The sequence below is a fragment of the Cheilinus undulatus genome, linkage group 1 (assembly GCF_018320785.1).
Source record: "Cheilinus undulatus linkage group 1, ASM1832078v1, whole genome shotgun sequence".
NCBI lineage: Eukaryota > Metazoa > Chordata > Actinopteri > Labriformes > Labridae > Cheilinus > Cheilinus undulatus.
This window is the reverse complement of record NC_054865.1, coordinates 20,206,682-20,226,479: the sequence shown is the minus strand read 5'-3', so window position 1 is coordinate 20,226,479 and position 19,798 is coordinate 20,206,682. Positions and strand designations below refer to the sequence as shown.

The following is a 19,798-nucleotide window of genomic DNA, read 5'->3' as shown; positions in this document are numbered from 1 at the left end:
GACAGAAATCCTATTTAAAAAGTTTCACACTCTGAGGCTGAAGCGTTTCATATTCTTTCTCTTCCTCTTTCTCTCTCTATCCCATACACACAAACAGCATCACCATCCGCTTCAGCTGCAGGTCCGCGGGTAGGGATTTTTCCTGCTTGTTTATTTCCTTTATCATAGCATGGCTGTGGGGGCATCAGAAAGTCATTCCAGCTGTTGTCATGGTAATTTAGAACGTTGTTTATTCTGCTTGTGTTTCTGCTCTGACTGTGAGTGTCTGGAGTCGTACGACCAAAATATCAAACATGCCAGAAATCCTTCCAACCAGTCGAGAGCAGGTCGTTGGGTTGTAGTTGGGCCGTGGTTGGCTGTCGTAACCCCTGTACACAGCAGGGGGGTATGACGATCAAAATGAAAGTTGTCCTGACTTCAAAGTGAGTCATCTGACTCAAAATTTGTGGCTAAATTTTCACCCGCCTGAACCTGTGATCTTATCTTTTAGTCATGACCCAGAGTTCATGACCATAGGTGAGGGGTGGGACAAAGAGCGACCTGTAAATTGAGAGTTTTGCATTACAGCTCCCTCTTCGTCATGGCGGTACGGTCCAACGTCTGCAACACTGTCGGTGCTGCACCAAACTGCCTGTTGATCTCATGGTCCATTCTACCCTCACTCACGAACAAGACCCCGAGATACTTGAACTCCTTCACTCAAGGCAAGGACTCACTCCCCACCCAGAGGGAGCAATCCACTGCTTTCTGGTAGAGAAACTTGGCCTTGGACTTGGAGGTGCTGACCTTCATCTTGACCACTTTGCACTCAGCCCCAAACCATCCCAATGCCTGCGAGAGGTCCCTGGCTGAAAAAGCCAGCAGAACCACATCAGCTGTGAAAAGCAGAGACGGAATTCTAAGGTCACCCAACCGATAACCCTCCTCCCCCTGGCTGCACCTCGAGATCCTGTTCATGAAAATCACAAACAGAATCAGAGAATGTGAATGCAATACTTCCCCCAAAATGCACTTGAGCAAAAGTAAAACATTTAAAAAGTACTCAAAAAATTACAGTACACAAAAGCTACTCAATGAAAGTAATCTGAGTAAATGTAATTAGTGACTTTCCAGCCCATGCCTGCACATCTGAATAGTTCCGCCACTGCACCTTTGTACATATACTTTCACATAAATATACATATTAAGCAGTGTGCAAAATACCCGGCCTCAATCGGGGGGTCCACCCAAACTAGTGCTCCAGTTTCAGGCGGAAGTCTTACACAGCATACAGTATACAGGACCACAAGTAATACATACGCGCACATTAAACACACATCACCCAGTCTAGCATCATCATCAACAAGGCTGCACACAGCTGCAGGACCACAGAGCAACTCTGCTCTGTGACCGTATAGGACACTCGCGCGTCCCTCTCGTGCAGGCGCGCGCTCACACATACACACGCATACGTGCACATATGAACCCAGCCAACCGATGTATGGCGAAACATATATTTCAATATGAAGCACAGCAGGTCTATCACAATCAGTTAATTGAGTCTGGGTTTAATAGATTTTTTTGGAGACCCCAACTCACCGGTAGATGTGCTAGCAGCTGCCTCGCCAGAATTAGCTCGGGATGTCTCTGCTCCATCTTCATCACTGTTTCGGTTTAGTCTTTTAGATGTGAATCCAAAGTTTTAAAGAAAAGAACTTTGCTTTCTCTTTGACATATTTCGCTGAATTTAAGCACACTGAGTCCACAGTTTCAGGAGAGTAACCAAAGCAGTAAGAATTACACAAGCTGTATGGCAGGGTTACGCGAGGTCATTGTTGCGGAGCATTTGAAACAGCACCCCCCACTTTGGAAGCTTTATCAGAGACATTAATCTTCTGTATTCTTATATGTGAATAAATCTTTACAATAAACTTAATTAAAACAAACATGATGTACTTTCATATGGCATTTGTCGTGACAATAGCAAGTGAAAAAATGACGTTATAAATACTTCTCAAGAGACCCCCCAAAATTTTGCAGTTGAGCGTTTCAAGGGGTCTCTTGTGTCAATTAAGGGGTCTCAGACCCCCCTAGATCCCCCGTATTTCGCACAGTGATATTAAGACATTTAATACCTCATGAAGCCAGAATGGAATTATTGTTGTTTTGTAAGCAGATATTCAAATATGAAATTAAGAGTTAAATTAGGCTTTTTTGAATGAATATTTGGTATTCAACCAAGACAAAAATGTATATTTTTCCTAATTCTTATCTGCATAAGTGGTTATGATTTCTGTTGTGATTTAGATTAACTTACCCCTTATTTAAGGCTGTATTCTACAAAAGAAGTAATTTCTTGGCCTGTAGACTCTTCTTCTGGTTCACATTATTTCAGTGGTAATGAATCATCAGCATGCAGACTGTTGTAGCTGATTAAGAGCAGTCACACTGTTAAACATTACAATACCAAATAAAGTAAACTGATGTCACCTCAGGACTTCTTCTTGGTCCAAGAAAAGCTAAAAAGTCACTTCTGCACCTTTTGTGTTCACCAGTGGAGTTTCCAGGTGCAGCGTGGAGCTTTGGCTTCACAGCAGTCGCTAAATTAGATCATTTACGAGCCTGTGGCTCCAATGTGGACATGTCAGTGTGAGAGAGTGCAGGGTGTCAGAGGTACTGGGGCTGAGCAATTGAAAAAATAACTTCCTCTCCCTCTCCACGGTCCTCCACGCTCATCTGAGCGAACCTCTCCAAGTGTGAGAGAAGAAGAAAGGAGGATACACACGCCTACATATTTATATGACACACGCAGACACAAGGGTAGTGTGGTCGTCGCGGCAGGGGGCGCAGCAGAGGTGGTTTTCTGTCTGCCGCGTCGGTTTCCAGCTCTCTGTCAGTCTGTGTCTTTGTGCGTAAAAGCAGAACCACTGAGATCACCAGGATGACCCAGACCCGGAGTATCTACCGCGCCAGGATTTGATTCATAGCTCTGGATACGGATTTACTGACTTCATGGCTTAGCACAAAGTCTCTGGAGAGCAACCGTGCATTTCTACCTGGATTAGTGTCTCGACCATGAGGATACAGGTCTGCGCCTGGAAATGGATCTGTGAACACTCCAGTCGGGGATACTCTGGTGTGAAAGTACAGTGAAAGTAGCTAAAACAGCAGAAAGCGGCAGGTAAGTCTGATAATGTCCTTTAATGACATCCTTTTGTGAATGTTTTCCTGTTTATTTTAATCAGCATTAGTGTTGTCAGTGTCCAGGACCGGGTGACCATCCTTTCAGCGTCCATGCTACACTTTCATTTAGCAGACACTTTTGCCAAAAACGATGTATATGAGAGAAAGTGTAACTCAAGAAAAGATTTATACAGGAAGAAACTCTGCCAGTGAGTGCCAACAAACAGTTTTAAGTCAGATCAGTCAGGAGCTGACAGTGCATGCACAAAACAGATTGATTTTACCATCAATGAACACAACATCATCAGCCTCATCAACAGTATGTTTAATAAACTCCAATAACATCCCCAGTGCCATCTTCATCAATGTCATCATCACTGAGCTTTTTTGTAAGCAGCATAAAAACTTTTTATTCAGCCAGGCTGTACCTTATAATTTCTCCATCATCATGCAATTTTATGGTTATGATATAATTGATCATTTAGTTTATGATAGTTATAAAACAAGTGAGAATAACTCAGCTTCATATCACTAGCACCATTCTCCCCGCTGGCAATGACAGTTCTAGTGTTTGGATCATTTTTGGAAGTATTCTTTTTACAACTTGTCATAATTACTTAATTTTGATCTGATTCTTAATGACTTTATGTTTTTAACATTATTCCATTATTCTATTTAATTAAAATTTTAATGCTTAACTCTGTGTACAAATCATTGTTTTTTTTCATTGTTGTTTGTTATTGTTATTTTTTTTATCATTTATCTTAAATTGTATTCTTATTTAATTATTGAACATTGGTAAACATAAGTTTATAAATGGTTTTAATGTTCTGCCTTCAGTCATTTTTTCACTCAGTTGTAAAGTGCTCTGAACTACGGTTGCACAGTATGATGGGCATGTTGTTGGTATCAGCAGATATTAGCTAAAAAGTTGATTAAAGGTATCAGCAGATCTAAACAATTCTGAAATTATAAGCTGTAAATATCGGCCCATATTAACTGTTAAAACTGGTCTGTATAAACTGTAAATATTGGCCTATATCAGTCGTAAATATTGGCCTACAGCTGTTAATATAGGCTTATATCAACTGTAAATATTGACCTGCATCAACTATAAACATTGGCCTATCTGCTGTAAACCTAGGCCTATAACAGCTGTAAATATTGGCCTATATCAGCTATAAAACTAGGCCTATATCAGCTGTGAATATTGGCCTATATCAGCTGTAAAACTAGGCCTATATCAGCTGTGAATATTGGCCTATATCAGCTGTAAAACTAGGCCTATATCAGCTTAAAATATTGGCCTTTATCAGCTGTAAATATTGGCCTGCATCAGCTGTAAACATTGGCCTATATCAGCTGTAAAACTAGGCCTATATCAGCTGTAAATATAGGCCCCTAATTCAACTGTAAATATTGACCTATATCACCTGTAAATATTGGCCTATATCAGCTGTAAATATTGGCCTATTTCAGCTGTATACATAGGCCTATATCACCTGTGAATATTGGCCTATATCAGCTGTAAATATTGGCCTATATCAGCTGTAAACAGTGGTCTATATCAGCAGTAAACATTGGCCTATATCAGCTATTAAACTAGGCCTATATCAGCTGTAAATATAGACCTATATCAGCTGTAAATATCTGTCCATATCAGCTGTGATTATTGGCTCATATATGAGGTTTGTATACAGTTTATCACCTTTACAAACCAGACAGTGAAGTTCTAGGCAGAAAGATTAACATCAGCTGAAATCTTTTCTTTTTCATCCTAATTTCTTACACCTTGAAGGATGTTCTGAGGTCTAAAGTTTGTATCTGTGTTCATCCTCAAACTTAAATGTTTTTTAAGGACTGAAGTTTACGCCTTCATTTTTCTATTGTTATTGATTGGGTATTGGCTAAAATTACTTTGTTTCTATCAGCATAACTTAAATATTGTACATCCCTGCTCTAAATTAGAAATGAATTTATCAGTGAGGTGTGACATTGAAGTATTATTGACTGAATGATTGATTAACATCATCTCAGGTAGCATGGTTATCGCTGATTGTGCAGTTGTTCATTAAATGAACTTTATATGAAAAAGGTGCTGACCAAGGCTTAGTCATAGGGTCTGGGGTGAGAGGTGAAAGTGTCTCTCCCACAGGACCTCAGACCTGCTGTCTAATGGGGGGTAGCAGTTTTCTGCAGGGGGGCTCCCTCATTAGGAGCGAGGGGTCAGAGGGGTCAACTGACATGGTCAAGTGGGTAAAGGTGGTTTACTTTTTTCCCTGAGTGTGGGTTTAGGGACTGGCAAGTAGTAGGAATATTTATGTCACAAAAGCTCACTTTTCAATGTTTTATTTGGCTTTTATTGTTCTGGGAATTTATACTTTCATTCTTTAGATAGATTGTACTTAGACTTTCAAGTTGCATTAGGATTTGGCCCTCCAGTGTTTCTGGACTGCATCCATGCAGACAGCATTTGTGTTTAAAATGTTAGCGCCACTCAGTTGTACACTAATGTAAACTTCTCCATTTCCACTCAAGTATCAGCCTTCAGGAATCCAGGAGCTATGCAGAGAGCCTGTGTCTGGATGGTCAGGTATGTGTGGAAACACAATAAAGGCTGTAATTCTTGTCTGTGCAGTGGGTTAATAGCTATGGCTTCATTTTCTTTTCATTCAAATGCAATGCTTTTGGTTTATTTTAACTAGACAGACTTGTTGTTTCAGAGCTGAGCATATGAATCAGACTGTATTTCCTCTGACTTCTCTCTTCCTCTTGCTGTACCTCTGAGCATGGCCCTCTTGGACTTAGGAGTCTTTGAACTGGCCTCAGTCCTGACCTGAAAAAACATTTATTGTTCCACATATGTCAAAGTGATTATTTCAAATATGAATAAAATCACCGGTAAATTAAGGATGCATACATGTGCTCTCCTATATTAGCCCTTCACGCAGTGGCGGCTGGTGCATTTTTCTTTGGGGGGGGGCTACAACAAAATCCCAATTTGATATGTTAAGTATGTAAGGTACATCAAAAGATGTTACTACACCGAGAGTTCAGTTATATTAGTATGCCTTTTTTACATCTGCATTTGCTTGGCTGGTGAACAAATATTAAAATAAGGTGGCTTTAATAGTGGTCATCAGCAGCCACAAGTAGCTAACTCTTATCACAGTCAACTTAAATTCTTAACTTATCACACATTTTCAACTCAATAAATGACAAAATTGTGTTAAAAAGCTAATTGAGTGTTTATTTTAAATAGGAACATTTATAAAAGGTGCAAGTAGTCACTGCTTTAATAGTGACTGGTTGAGTAAAAAAAAAAAAATATATATATATATGTGTGTGTTTATATATATATATATATATATATATATATATACAGTGCTTAACAAATTTATTAGACCACCCTAACCCTAACCAAAGCAAGGTTTATGCCACTGCTGCCCTAAATTAACAGCATTGGTAATCACCAAAATCATTTTTTATGTTTCTGCAATGGTTAATACACCAATATGTAGAAGCTCTTTAACCGAAATGATATTTTTAAAGCTAAAATATAATTATTGTTGTTATCCAGGAATTTTCAAATTTACTGATTTACAAAAAAAACTGAATACATAGTAAAGCACATTAATATTTCTTGATTAGTTACAGCTTTGTTGCTTCATCCTGATATCTGGCTGGTCAGGTCCAAGCTCTTTAATTCTAAGTTTCTCCTTAAATGTCCTCCTCTCAAAATGCATTATTCTTAAACACTCCACTGAGTTTTCTTATTGCATTTTGCTGTCTTCCTAGCATCTCTTGATAAACTAAACAACCAACACAGGCGCAATTTCTGGCAGAAAGCCAGTCGGTTTTTACCGCCACAGTGCATAACTTCCTCTGTGTGTCTCAAATAACAGAGCGTATCTCTCTGTTGCCAACTGTTGTCATCTGGCGAGTGGTTAGTGGTAATCCCTTCAGGGGCGCTGTCGTGTTGCGCCCACAGAGCTCCTATCTCTTGTATGAAAAGGAGCTAATGCGCATGCATGGCTTATAACAAAGGTCTATGGAAGGCTGTGGGTGCAGGAGCCCAGCGCCCCAGGGAGGAAATGAGTGAACAGGAAGTAAAGACAAACGCTTAGAACATTTGTGATCTACTGATTTATTGCACATTAAATCTCTTAATAAATCATCTTTATACAGTGCATGATAGAGTTTATGTATATTCATATAAATTTATTGATATTTAAAGCAAATGTTTAAAAATTTATTCAATGAACTTAAGATCTATCCTCTTTTTTGGAGAGGCATGAGGGGGCAGCGCTTTAGTGTCCCCTATTGACCAGCGGCCACTGCCTTTACGTGTAGTTTTACAAATTTACAACATAAAAAGCACTGAACGGGGACCATTCTGGTCAGTACAGTCTATGGTCTTGCGCTGGTTATGTGATGGAAATGTCATCGTGCCTACCTGCTCACTCACTCTGACTTCAAAATTCGGATGCTGGCTGAAAAAAGTCTGGGTGAAAATCTGTTTGAGTTCATATGCAGCTAACCCAGAAACTTGGAGACTCGTTCAGGAGTTTTGTAAACATTTAAGTTGTGTTTGAGATGAATTGGCCACTTGTGTTTTAAATGACGTTTCAAAAGGAAGGGATGATTAGTAGCAACTTTAATACATCAAATCGACACTAAAGCCAAGGCCAGACTTTATATTATTTTATGATGGTTACTAGGGTTGCCACCCGTCCCTTAAAATATGGAATCGTCCCATATTTGACAGTTAAATGCAGTGTCCCATTTTGAGACAATACGGGACTCCCTTTGTTTCATATTTTTGTCCCTCACCTCCTGCTCTGCCACTGATTGGTTAATTCTTGTTGCAGTTGTTGGTTGGATTGGTCAGCTAAAACTTAGAGCCAATCAGAGGCCAAGTAAGGCGGGTCTTCTCTCCGCGAAAGGTGGAGCAGGAGGGAGAGGTGATGCTTTAAACACTTGCGGTGCAGGAGCATTTATATATATACGTAAAGTGAACGGGAGAATTAAACAATTGGTTGGACAGCAGCGGTGAAAGTGAATAAAATTCCAAATGCAGTGCGTGCTGTCAAGTGTTTTCTGGGGAGCACAGTGGCCAACTACACATTTCAAGGTCAGCCACAATGTACTACTGACTGTCTGGTGGCATCAGAGGTCAAATAGCTGTCCAGTGATGGGAAGTTTGGACTATCATTTTGTAAAATTTTGTTTTTATTATTTTACTTAGTAACAGATGCTGTGTAATTTGACAAAAGTACAGTACTTCCCTCAAAAGTTACCTAATTGAAATCTGTACACTCCATAAAGTAAACAATGGCCTACATGAAAAAACTCAAAGAGTGGTAATACAGTAGTCATGGTACAGGCACCCAAATTCTCTGGCCCGTGATGGCTGTGACCCCGAGGATTGCGGGGCACCCTTATTTTTATGCGCAAAAGGTGGCAACCTTAATGGTTACTATGTTAGAGTAGGCAATCACAGAGCCATAAACTAGTGCTGTCTATGAGTTGACTGACAGACACGACAGACTGCATTGAGGTATCCGAGCAATCATTGTGACCAGTGTGACAACATTGTAAGGAAAACAGGTACAGCCTAGAAGAAGTCTGTAAAAAAACATCCTGTATTGACTGTAAATATACTGTATTCGTTTGTGAGAAAATTTGTCAGAGCTTGACAAAGAAAGTTTTGAGTGAGGGCAGAGGAAGTTTTGTATGGATGTAAAGAAAGATTGGTTTGAAGGTAGAGAACTTTTTTAGCACATGCACAGAAAGTTTTAAATGATCACAAAGGAAGTTTTGTAAGCATGTAGAGAAAGATTACAGCGCATTCACAAGGTTATGAGTGAGGTCAAAGGAAGTTTCGTACGAATGTAGAGAAAGTTTTCAGAGCATGCATGAAGGGTTTTGAGTGAGGGCAGAGAAAGTTTTGTATGAATGTAGAGAAAGTTTGGCGCATTTGCAGAGTAAGCATTGTATCAGTGCAGAGAGTCTCGAATGGGTGCAGATAGTCTCATACCAACGTAGAGAACGTTTTGAGCGCATGCATAACAAAATTTGTTTGAGCGCAGAGCAAGTTTGCTCTGCATGTACTGCGAAATCTCAGAATGGCATTTTCACAAACAGAAGCAACATAAATGAGAAGGGGATGATTCGAGCACAACTGAAGATTTCAGAACAAACAGACATTCTGAGCACAAACAGAGACGATCTCAGCACATGGAGGCAATTTGAGCACAAAAATGATTTTAAAGGCGTGTTTGAAGAACAGTCTGAGCCCCTAACAGTAAGTAATGCTCTAAAAACAGTAAAGAAGCTTTTGATTTTTGAAACAATAATCATGCTATTTCCTGCTGGAAACATGTAGTCTGGCATCGGCTTAAGACTTAAATGGTATTGTCAGTTAAAACCCCTTTTTCGATGTCAGCCTTGATTATCGTATCCCTTACTTGAATTGGTGGTAAATTTCTTTTGTCTGTTTTTTTCCCTTAGATAACCAGGAGTTTTATGTTTTTCATCTCTTACTTTAGGTTTTTCCTCTAGCATCCAAAACCCCTTTGTTGTCCCAAAATGTCACTAAAAATATCACCAGCAACTGTTTACCTCCTCTGCAGAGTTTCTCTTCTTCTGCTGTTGCTTTGGTCAGACCCCCTGCGCTGCCAACACACCACACACCACAGGACAGAGGTGAGTGCTTGTTTCTGAGCAGGTGGTGCCACTGGAAAAAATGTGTTCTAACATGTGTGATCTGTTTGAAACTAACATCCACACGATGATAGACCTCCCTTGAAACCTTCCCAAATTTTAGTCGTTTTATATACTAGTTTAATGACATGTTTGGCCCATGTCTTGAAGTGCTCTTCAAGTGTCTTGCATGATCATGTCTTGTCAGAAACACCAAAACACCATGCAAAGTTTTAGGCTTTTATTCCTGCGTCCTGTGCCTCAGTTTGTGTAAAGAGGGAGAGTTTTCCCAAAGGGAACCTGACCTGATTGCTAATCTGCTAACTTGAAATGAGAGCGTGAATGAAGTGTCTCGAAACCGGGAGGGCTTATGCCAGCTGTCAGCCAATCACCCTCTGACCCCTGGAGCCACAAGACCCACAAGGAAGAAAGAAACTTGTGGATGCACCTGATGAGACGAGTGACATTCCCTTGTCAGGTTAGGTGCAAGTCAGCTCCATGTGTTTCCACTGGGGGTCCAGCTGTGTGACCTACAGCTGACCCAGGAGATGACTGTGGCGTTGAGTTACAAAGGCTGAGGCAGGGGAGAGGAGGGGGTTGAGATCTCTCTGAATAGCTACATGGGCTGATTGACAAGAGAGGAACTTCCTGCCAACTCTCCCTGCCGCTTCTGTATTCTCTTTCCGTCCACTAAAAGTCAAAGGCAGCTGAGCTTTTACTACAGCCATGTGTTTGCCCAGAGAGGTTGCTGTGAATAGAGACAAAGTGCTCCTTAAAGAGCAGGATTTCCATGAGACTCCATGGATAAAGCCGGCTTGGCACAGGGCTCCCCCTCAAAAAGAGAGTGCAGAGATCATTGCTAATACAGCTTTGGCAAAGTTGCACAGAGGGAAAAGAGTCAAAAGGGAGAAATGCAGGTAGTCAGGCCACAAAAAGACACCCACTAATAAGGCAAATCAGCTCCTTACAGCCGTGAACAGAGGTCTGTTTCATGGACAGAGATGGGAGGCAGAGGGGCAGTCACGTTGATGTGATGAGGTCACCAGACTGAATCTTTAGAAAAAGATCTTGGAGGATTAAGGTCTCATCGACAGAGGGTTTCCATCACTTCTTGGCATACACTTAACAAGGGACTATCCTGCTTCTTTGTTCTCTGCGGTGTTGCTAATTGTGGTTGTTTTATCTCCATGCAGGTTCCTCAAAGTGCAGAGACCCAACAGGAGTTTAGAGTAGAGCATGGAGAGATGCAGGGCTCCTGGGGTGCCTGGGGGCCCTGGTCAGCATGCTCTCAGATGTGTGGAAGAGGGGTTCAAGAGCAGAAGAGACCCTGCCTTCCTGTTTACACTCCATCAAGGAGAGCTGGTGCTTCCCCGCAGCAGCCTGGCTATGTCATTTCAGCCCTGCGACCCACAGTCCCCCTGCACCACCAGCAAGGCAGATCCTCTAACACCAGTAGTCATGGAGAGGTGAGGGAGCGGATGCAGACCCGGCCTGGTGGACACAGGTAATCAGTTACCCAGCACAAGGGGATACATTGGTTTTGAGCAATGCAATAAACTTATATTTTCATGCTAGTTTAAATTTTCCAGGGCTGGTTTATTTTAATTCTTTTAAAGGTAGTGAAGGAAGGTATACCTGTACACACTACACGCGGGGGTTCATGATTCGAATGTGATTTGTTTTTCATTTTAAAAAGATTCCCGATTCCCAGCTCATTCTTTATTTCTTGGAGAGGTGATAATTTCAGCATCAGCTCCAGTCTGCTGTGCATTAAGGGGTTGTAAATTATTATTCGACATTAAAAAGCTTAAAAAAATATTTTGGGTGTAACAAGACTCTTATCTCACAAGATGAGATTTGGGATCAGGAGAACAAGACCAGACGAGACGAGATTTAACACATTTTTTTAAACTTTGATGGCAGAATATATGGCTGGAAAATGTTTCTTTAATTCAAGTGAAGGCCTAAAATGCCAAGATTGCAAGTCTGTTTTGAAATGTTTAACTTTTGATCCTCTTGAACTGAATATGACTGCAAACATTTTGGCTCCTGTAGTTTATGTCTTTTCTAGTCATGACTCAAACATGCATTTAGACTCTGCATTTCGAAAAAGCATGCCTGTTAATAGTTTATCACATCCTCAATATTTTATTTTCATTGTAATTGTAGCAATAGGAAGAAAAGCTAATATAAGCAGTTTGATAAGCCTGAACTATCTTTATATTTTGAAAAACATTTGAAAAATGTGAGTAAAACAGACATCAATTTAAAAAGCCGCATCAATTTAATTTCTCATCCTCTATCAGGGATAATCACCTTTGCAAACACCTGAAGGAATCTGCTTGTCAAAACCACGTTTGCTTTTGTTCTGACAGTGTTGGACACATACCACACATATCTGTTTCTTTGAGCCGGGAAAGCACTCTATGTCGGAGTATATTCTAAGTTTATCACTGCAGTGTACAACAGGCACTGTTGCCAACTTCCAAGTAAGGAAAGTAGCTGTTGTCTGTCCTAAAAGTCACCAGAAGTCACTAAATGACATCATTGCCTAATTTGCATAATTGGCCATATGTGGCCAATATGCATTTAATTGTCATTTACCCTGTAGATGAAAAGAATAACATCACAAGAGAGACAAAAAGTGAGAAAAAACACCCTAAATATGTTTATAACTGTAAATGGACATTCTTCCCAATTCTTGTTATAACGTCACAATTCCAACCCTCCATCTTTATCTGGGCTTGGGACCAACAAAAATGACTCGACAGAGATACTCTGGCAGAGTTACTTCAAATTTTGTTTACTCTTAGTCATTAATTTATGATTGTAGATTTTTTTTTATAAGTTTAATTTTCTTAAGTTTGGTTTAGTTTTAAACCTCACGGTCCACTTAAGAGCCTACAACAAATCAAAGTAAAACATGACCATTTTTAACCATAACATTCTTAACATTTTTTTATATATTAAAAACTATATTAGCGATCCAAGTGGACCAAAAAGAGACGATTAAAAAAAATTGTCAAGGTGGCTTCATGGCACGGTTTATTTGCAGCCTGGACATGGAGGGGTGAACATTTCCTGCTCTGACTGCAGCTGAGAGGGACTGCTGTGCAAGGACTGGGCTGCCTGTGAGTACTTTGGGATGGGGAGGAGCCCACGGCATTGCCCGCTTCTCGCTGAGAGGAGTAATACAACATGTGCTTTCATGTCAGAGTCTCCAAAAGTCTCCATCAACACCAGAACAAGTCGCTAGATTTGTCGCTTGTCGCTTCTTTGAAAAAGAGTCGCTGGGGGGTCTTAAAACTTGCAAAATATTGCAACAAAGTTGCTAAGTTGGCAACACTGACAACAGGCTGTTATGTTAGCCTACTCACGCCACGTTTCTAAATGATGCAGCAAACAGCTGATGTGTGACATATGTAGTGACATAAATGGGGGAACACTGAGGCAGCAAAGAGAGGAGACATTCTGTGTGTATTTGTGCAATTATTAAACATTTATTTTTCCTAAGTCTGTGGTTAAGGTGGAGAAAGCAGGGTGGGATGGGGGTCATAACCTTTCCAAACAGGTGAGTGAGGATCAGCTGTGCTCTGTTCCTTTCCTAACTGCCACACAAATAATTTAAAGTGTCAGGAGCTGTAGCAGGGCGCTTTTCACTTAAATATGGACACTTCTTAGCCGCATGTTTTGGGCCGTCTATAACAAAGTAACAAGATGAAGTCATTTTTCACCTTGGCAAGGAATTTTGCGACACTTTAATTCCAGAAGATCTTGTGGCCTCATCACATCTCAGTAAAATATGCTTATAATAATGCTTTTCTAAAGCATTTCATGTTTGTTTTTCTTTTTTAACAGCTTAACATTTCACACGTTTTCACAAATACACATGCAACTAAATACATAAAACACTATACAGTAGTACAACGACAATATTTAACAAACATGCATCATTGTAGTCTTGGTTAAGGATCTTGCTTAACTGGGATGAAAGATTTTAGATTTACATAACTCTAATATTACACCTCACAATCAGATGAACTGCAGAGGACCACTCAAGAATCATCTCCAGATGTTTCTGTTATGAGTCAGTGTTTTCTAGAAATAAAATGAAAGGGCCCTAAATACTGTGAAAGACTGCTTGTTTGTCCTTGATAGGTGTTTTTTCTAAAGGAGGTGTTGTACTGTGAGGGAGCTGGAAAGCAACCCCCTCACTGAGGTGATAAAAGTCGCACTAAACTGCAGAGACTGTCAAGTTCAGTTAATTAATGCAGAATGTTATTTAATTTTGTAAACCCTCCTAACTCTTCCTGTCTTCGAGGTTCACTACCTGTTGGGTATATCTTCATGGAGTGCACACATGGGGATGCAGTAAACAGCCCACAGCAGCTGCCAATCACCTTGTTAAGCTGGGTTTGATCAGGGAAGAGAGAGAGGAGGAGGGAGCAGTGTTGGCAACTCCTCAGAAAGGAAAGTAGCTATTGGCTGTGCTAAAAGCCGCCAGAAGTCGCTAAATGACGTCATCACCTAACTTGCATAGTTTTCTGTATGGATTTAATTGTAAAGGATGCTGTAGGAGAGAGGAAAAACATCATGAGAGAGACAAAAAGTGAGTTAAAAGACCCTTATTATGTGTAGAACTACAAATGAACTTGCTTCTGTCAATTCTTGTTTTTATAACATCACAATTCCAACCCTCCTTTACCTGGGCTAGGCAAAATGACTCAAGAGATACTCTTGCAGAGTTACTTTAAATTCTATTTTTGGTTGATTATTTATTATTCTATTTTTCTTAGAAGTTTAGTTTTCGTATGTTTGGTTTAGTTTTAAACCTTATGGTCCACTTAAGAGCCTACAACAAATCAATTTATTTTTTTTGTATACAGTCTTCATTAACAATCTAAATGGACCAACAAGAGACAGAAGAAAAAACTATCAAGACGCCTTCACAGTGTGGTTAATCTGTAGTCTGGACATGGAGGCGTGAGCATTTCCTGCTCTGACCACAGCTGAGAGGGACTGCTGTGTGTGGAGTGGGCTGCCTGTCAGTGCTTTGGGACGGGGAGGGGCCCACGGTGGCACCCGCTGCTCACTGAGGGCGCTACAATGATACGTGCTTTTACGTCAGAGTCTCCAAAAGTCTCCATCAGAAAAGTCGCTAGATTTGTCACTAGTCGCTTTTTTGAAAAAGAGTAGTTAAAGGGGTCTGAAAACTCGCTAAATATAGCAACAAAGTCGCTGAGTTGGCAACACTGTATATTTGCCTTTTACAATATTTGGGCTTTTTAGTTATTTAGATTTTTCTGTATTGATTACTAGTCTTTTGCAATGTGTTCATCAATTGTTTATATTGTTAATTTTTTAAAATAGGTTAATATAAACAGATTTCTCACTCAAGGGGAGAGGGGCCAGGTGAGATCAGAGAGGGGGAGGGGTTCAGGTAGAGTGGGCCTCTGCTCAGCTTAAATCTGCAGCACCTGTGTGAGAGTGTGCGTGTGTGAGATCCTGCAGTCTGCTGCTGTGGGAGAGACACAATAGATCAGTTGTACATTTCTGATGCACTTCATTAAAAACAAGAAAGATTCAGAGCTCTTAAACCTGCTATCTGGTGCCATCATTCACAAAGGCTTCACTTCTGCTGGTCTTCATCCAAGATTAAGGTTTATTACCATCAAAAACCCTTTATGTACATAATTCTCCTATCCTCGGCCTGTCCTCTCTTTTCCATGCTAAAGTAATGACAAAAGACTCATTTCTAAAAAGCTCTGATGTCTCCTTATTTTGTAGTTAGCTGGATATATACCAGATAAGAAGAGCTTCGGTTAAAGAGATATATGTATACATAATACATCCCTCTGAGCACTTTTTCACCTCCTCCCAGAACTGACTTATTTGGATACACTGCCAGATACAATGATTCTAACGCATATTTAAAACATTTTACCCAGTCAGGGGTTGTTCTGAATTGTTGAATGGAAAAATTCAGTTTAATATGTATTATAACTGCTCATCTAATGAAGGCTAATCTGCAGCTCTAACTGTAGATCCCAACAGACCAGTTATTTATCAGTTAATCAGTCATTCAGTTATTTTTTCCAGATCAGTATTTTGAGTCCAATTATTCATTTCTTTAGTAAGAAATGGAATAAATGGAATAAGGAGCAGGTGGTTGCTGCAGAGGTATCTGTTTACCTTGTAGGAGTCCCACTTTACAAGAACAACCTGCTCTCTTCACACAATCCCTGACTTAAATGCCTTAAAAATGATGACAAGTTAAATGTGGATGCTTGCAGTCAAGATGGATAACATGTTAAAGCTCAATACAATGTTGAATGAGGAGGAAAATTGTGTTAACGATATTCTCTGACCTTATCCAACTCTTTATCCCGAAGCAGCTGAGGACCCATGGGAGATATTAGAGCTGTTTTAGACATTGTCTCCACCTGCACCATCAGCACTAAATGAGGGAAAATCTTTAGGAAAAATGGAGTTATCCTTCCAGCTGAAATCCAGGGATGTGGCTCATTACCTCAGACACATGTTCAGTTTCCCACTGAGTTGTAATACAACTCAAGTTTCTAATGTGCAAGAAAAGCCCACACTAGTTTGAATTTTTAAAGTCATTATTTATCACGAAATCTGATGAGATACTATTGGCAGTATCGAGTGCGATGGTTGTTAATGAATAACTTTTTTGGTGTCTTTGGCGAGATCCATCAAGTCCCTGAAGAGCCCCTGCTGCATGCTGAGCAGCCGGGGCCAAGAGTGGCTCTTTGGAGCCGCCACTGTTTGCCATCAGACCACCTTTTACTGGAAAGCTCGTCTTTTATGGACAGAGTCAAAGGCTTGGCTTTTGCTCGGCAGCTTTGTGACCTCCTTCCTGTTGTGGCTGCCTTTAAACAAATAGCGGTGACAGCACAGTAAAGAAGGAGGGGTTATTTGAGGAGGAATTTAAGGAGCCAATTAACAAAGACTCCCAGAATTCTGCTAATCTGGATCTGGATGCTTCCCAAAAGTCTGAGCTGGATGAAGGAGCATGAAAGAGGACTTTAGCGCTATCAATCCATTGACCGTACAAAATTGGACGTAGTCTCAGTGAGGCCATTCTGTGGCTTCTGAAGCAGAGTTTTGAAGCAGTGATGGTGATTCCATGCTGGGAGTTCTCTCTCTCAAACTAATTTTAAGTGTGTACACAGGTAAAGATGTAAAACTTGGATGGGCCTACTAACCCATGTCCAAGGATAAGATCACAGAAAAGTCTTAGTCTTAGTCGTAGTCTATAAATTAAAATGTTCATTAGTTTTGGTCTAGCTTTAGTCAATGATGAACTCAGAAACATTTAAGTCAGTTTTAGTCCATTCAAAGGGATTACATTTTAGTCTTTACTTATACTCAAAACATTTCTTCTCTTTGCCTTAATCTTGAGCCAAATCATAGTTGTGTGTGTTATGCACCCTGCAGCTGAGAGGCAGAAAAGCTTCAAATGCATTGTGTTTTCACAGATTTACCCTCAGAAGAGAAATGTAATGGATTATGAATGTCCAACGAAAACTCCATTACATTTAGGTCATATTCTAGTTGCACTGATGAAAATGTAACTTACTTTTCGACACAGTTTAAGTCAAAGCTCTACTTTTGGCCAGTCTTATGTTGTGTTCACACCAGACAAATAAATGGAGTTTACCCTTTTTTTTAATTTGCAGGAATAACTTGCTCTTTTTGCACTCCAAATCATGTGTATGCAATGCTCAAAAGATATGAGAGGGGAGAGGCTACCTTCTCCCACATCTGACATTTCAGTCAGTTGCCAACATACATGGCTGAGCTTGACTACATGGAGAGGATTGCTGCCTTGTATCTGCTTTGACAGAGTTTTCAAAACTTACCAGACAATCTGACCTCCTCACTCACTTTCTCCAAGTGAGTTGTAAAGCTCTGGGTAGCCACAGACAGGCTCCACAAGTTTCTCCATTCTCCAGTTGAATGAATTTCCTGCCCCAAGGCTGGTCCTTAGGACATCCTCCAGTGACAAATGTGAAATAAGTCACCAGAGGATCTCCATGCTCTCACAAATAAGCGAATGATGCATTGAATGCTTAATTTACGTGATTTATTTGTGCCACCCAAGGCAATGTCGCTGATCTTTGCATTGATGTCTCATGCAATTTACTAGCACAAATGATTTTACTCATGTCTGATTTGAACACAACATTAGTCCCATCTTTCTCATGGAAAGAAAGTTTTCTGTGAACCTTTTAAGTCGTAGTTTTGCCAACAAATTTAACATTTCAGCCAAAGCAGCATGCAGCGTGCAGCAGACGTCAGGCAGACTTGCTGTGTTGCAGTTATTACAGCCATCAAACTTGGAGTGGAAGGATCATCACGGTCTTTTTACTGTGCCTTATAAAAACTGTGTGAGTAGGTTATGTTCAGTTAGCTACTGAAGGTATTTTCTCTTTTACTATAATATGAGGACAGCTGTGTGAGACGTGCACTATGTATTTATTTAAATGTTGATGACGGTGCTGCAAAAATTCATTCTGTGGCACTGAAACCAGTTTACCACCCTTCACTAGTTCTTTTTAGTTCCCCAGCAGCTACATGCGCCTGTCTGTGTTTTGAGAAATTTTTTTTTTTTTTTTTTTTTTTTTACCTGCTGTTAAAATTGGCATTTTACCATGGTTTATTTTTGGGCTTTCTTTGCTTTTTTTGCAGTCAGCATTTTGTGGACACTCCAGGAAATGTAGTTATTTTCACTTCTGCTGTAGCTTCAGTTTTTAACATCAGAGGTTTCACTTGAAGTAATCTTGATAGAAAAAAGTTACCGATCAAAGTATTCTGGATATCCTGTGCTGTACACTGGCTGTCTTTTAGAAGGTGGATTGTACTTTCTGAAGTGAAGAGTGACAAGTCATTCTAGATATGGTGGTGGCAAACATACTCAGTCTCTAACTTGGTTGCTCATCTCTTTATATTTCTGTCTACAGGAGGGTGTCTGACATTGTCCCAGGGAGGTACGGCTATGGGAGAGCTCCTCATGTTCCTCCACTGCAGACAGATTCAGGGCAGAGCTCAGCTTCTCCCCGCCTCCACAGACAGAGACGCTCTGCTGCACCTGAGGGCAACTACCAAACCTCTAGAAGCCACGGTGGGCAGAGGTCAAACAACCTGGACCCCTACAACAACCTCCATCCCTACAGCAGACCCCACCAGCAAACAAGGCCCCGCCAGCCAAATAATAACCAAGTCTGGGCCCCTCTGTATCAACCTGGATCAGTCAACCAGGTTCAGATTCAGCAGGAGCTTCACCCAGGCAGCCAGACGCCTGGACCTCAACAGTCTGGGGAGAGGCCCTATGACCCACTGCCTGCTTCCTTCTGCACAGGAGAGCATGTTCACTACAGGATCTGCACCAACAATGTACGCACATCTCAATTTTCTGAATTTTATATATTTTGTATTGGTAACCCAGGTAGAAAAACCTTAGAAAAACTGTTTTGATGGAAGCACCTTCAAGTTAAACCAGACCTGTAATGCACAGAGTGGACTAGCTTGCTTACCAGAGCCAAGGTTTTGGAGTCTGCCCTCTGCATTAAAATCAAACAGTGTCAGTTTCTGTATATTATATCTGGTTTGTGATGACACAGATATTCACAAAAGTAAAGCAGACTAGGGTATTGTTTGGACAAAGGAGATATAGAGATGTCAGCGAAGTTGGCTTTTACTTGGGAGATTGTATAAATATCTGAATCTCACCGCTGTTGGCAAGGCAGCCTCAGCTACAAGAACTGGGTTAATACAGAGAGAGGCGTCTGCAGCAGACAGTCAGCTGCTACAGAGAGTAACAGTAAAAAATATAAACATGCCCCAGTAAGAAAATGATTTATGTGCTAGACTCTGTACATGGAACAGGAGTAAATGTGTGTGAATT

General features: G+C 40.6%; 1 protein-coding gene across 1 annotated transcript in view; it reads left to right on the top strand.

Moving 5' to 3' along the window:
• Positions 1–5,726: 5,726 nt before the first annotated feature.
• Positions 5,727–19,798, top strand: part of LOC121514448 (thrombospondin type-1 domain-containing protein 4-like) — a 91,529-nt gene continuing 77,457 nt past the window's right edge. Inside the window, 4 exon segments of the mRNA XM_041794559.1 lie at positions 5,727–5,755; positions 9,798–9,870; positions 11,061–11,371; positions 18,855–19,287. Of these exon segments, the coding sequence (XP_041650493.1) occupies positions 5,727–5,755; positions 9,798–9,870; positions 11,061–11,371; positions 18,855–19,287 (846 nt within the window).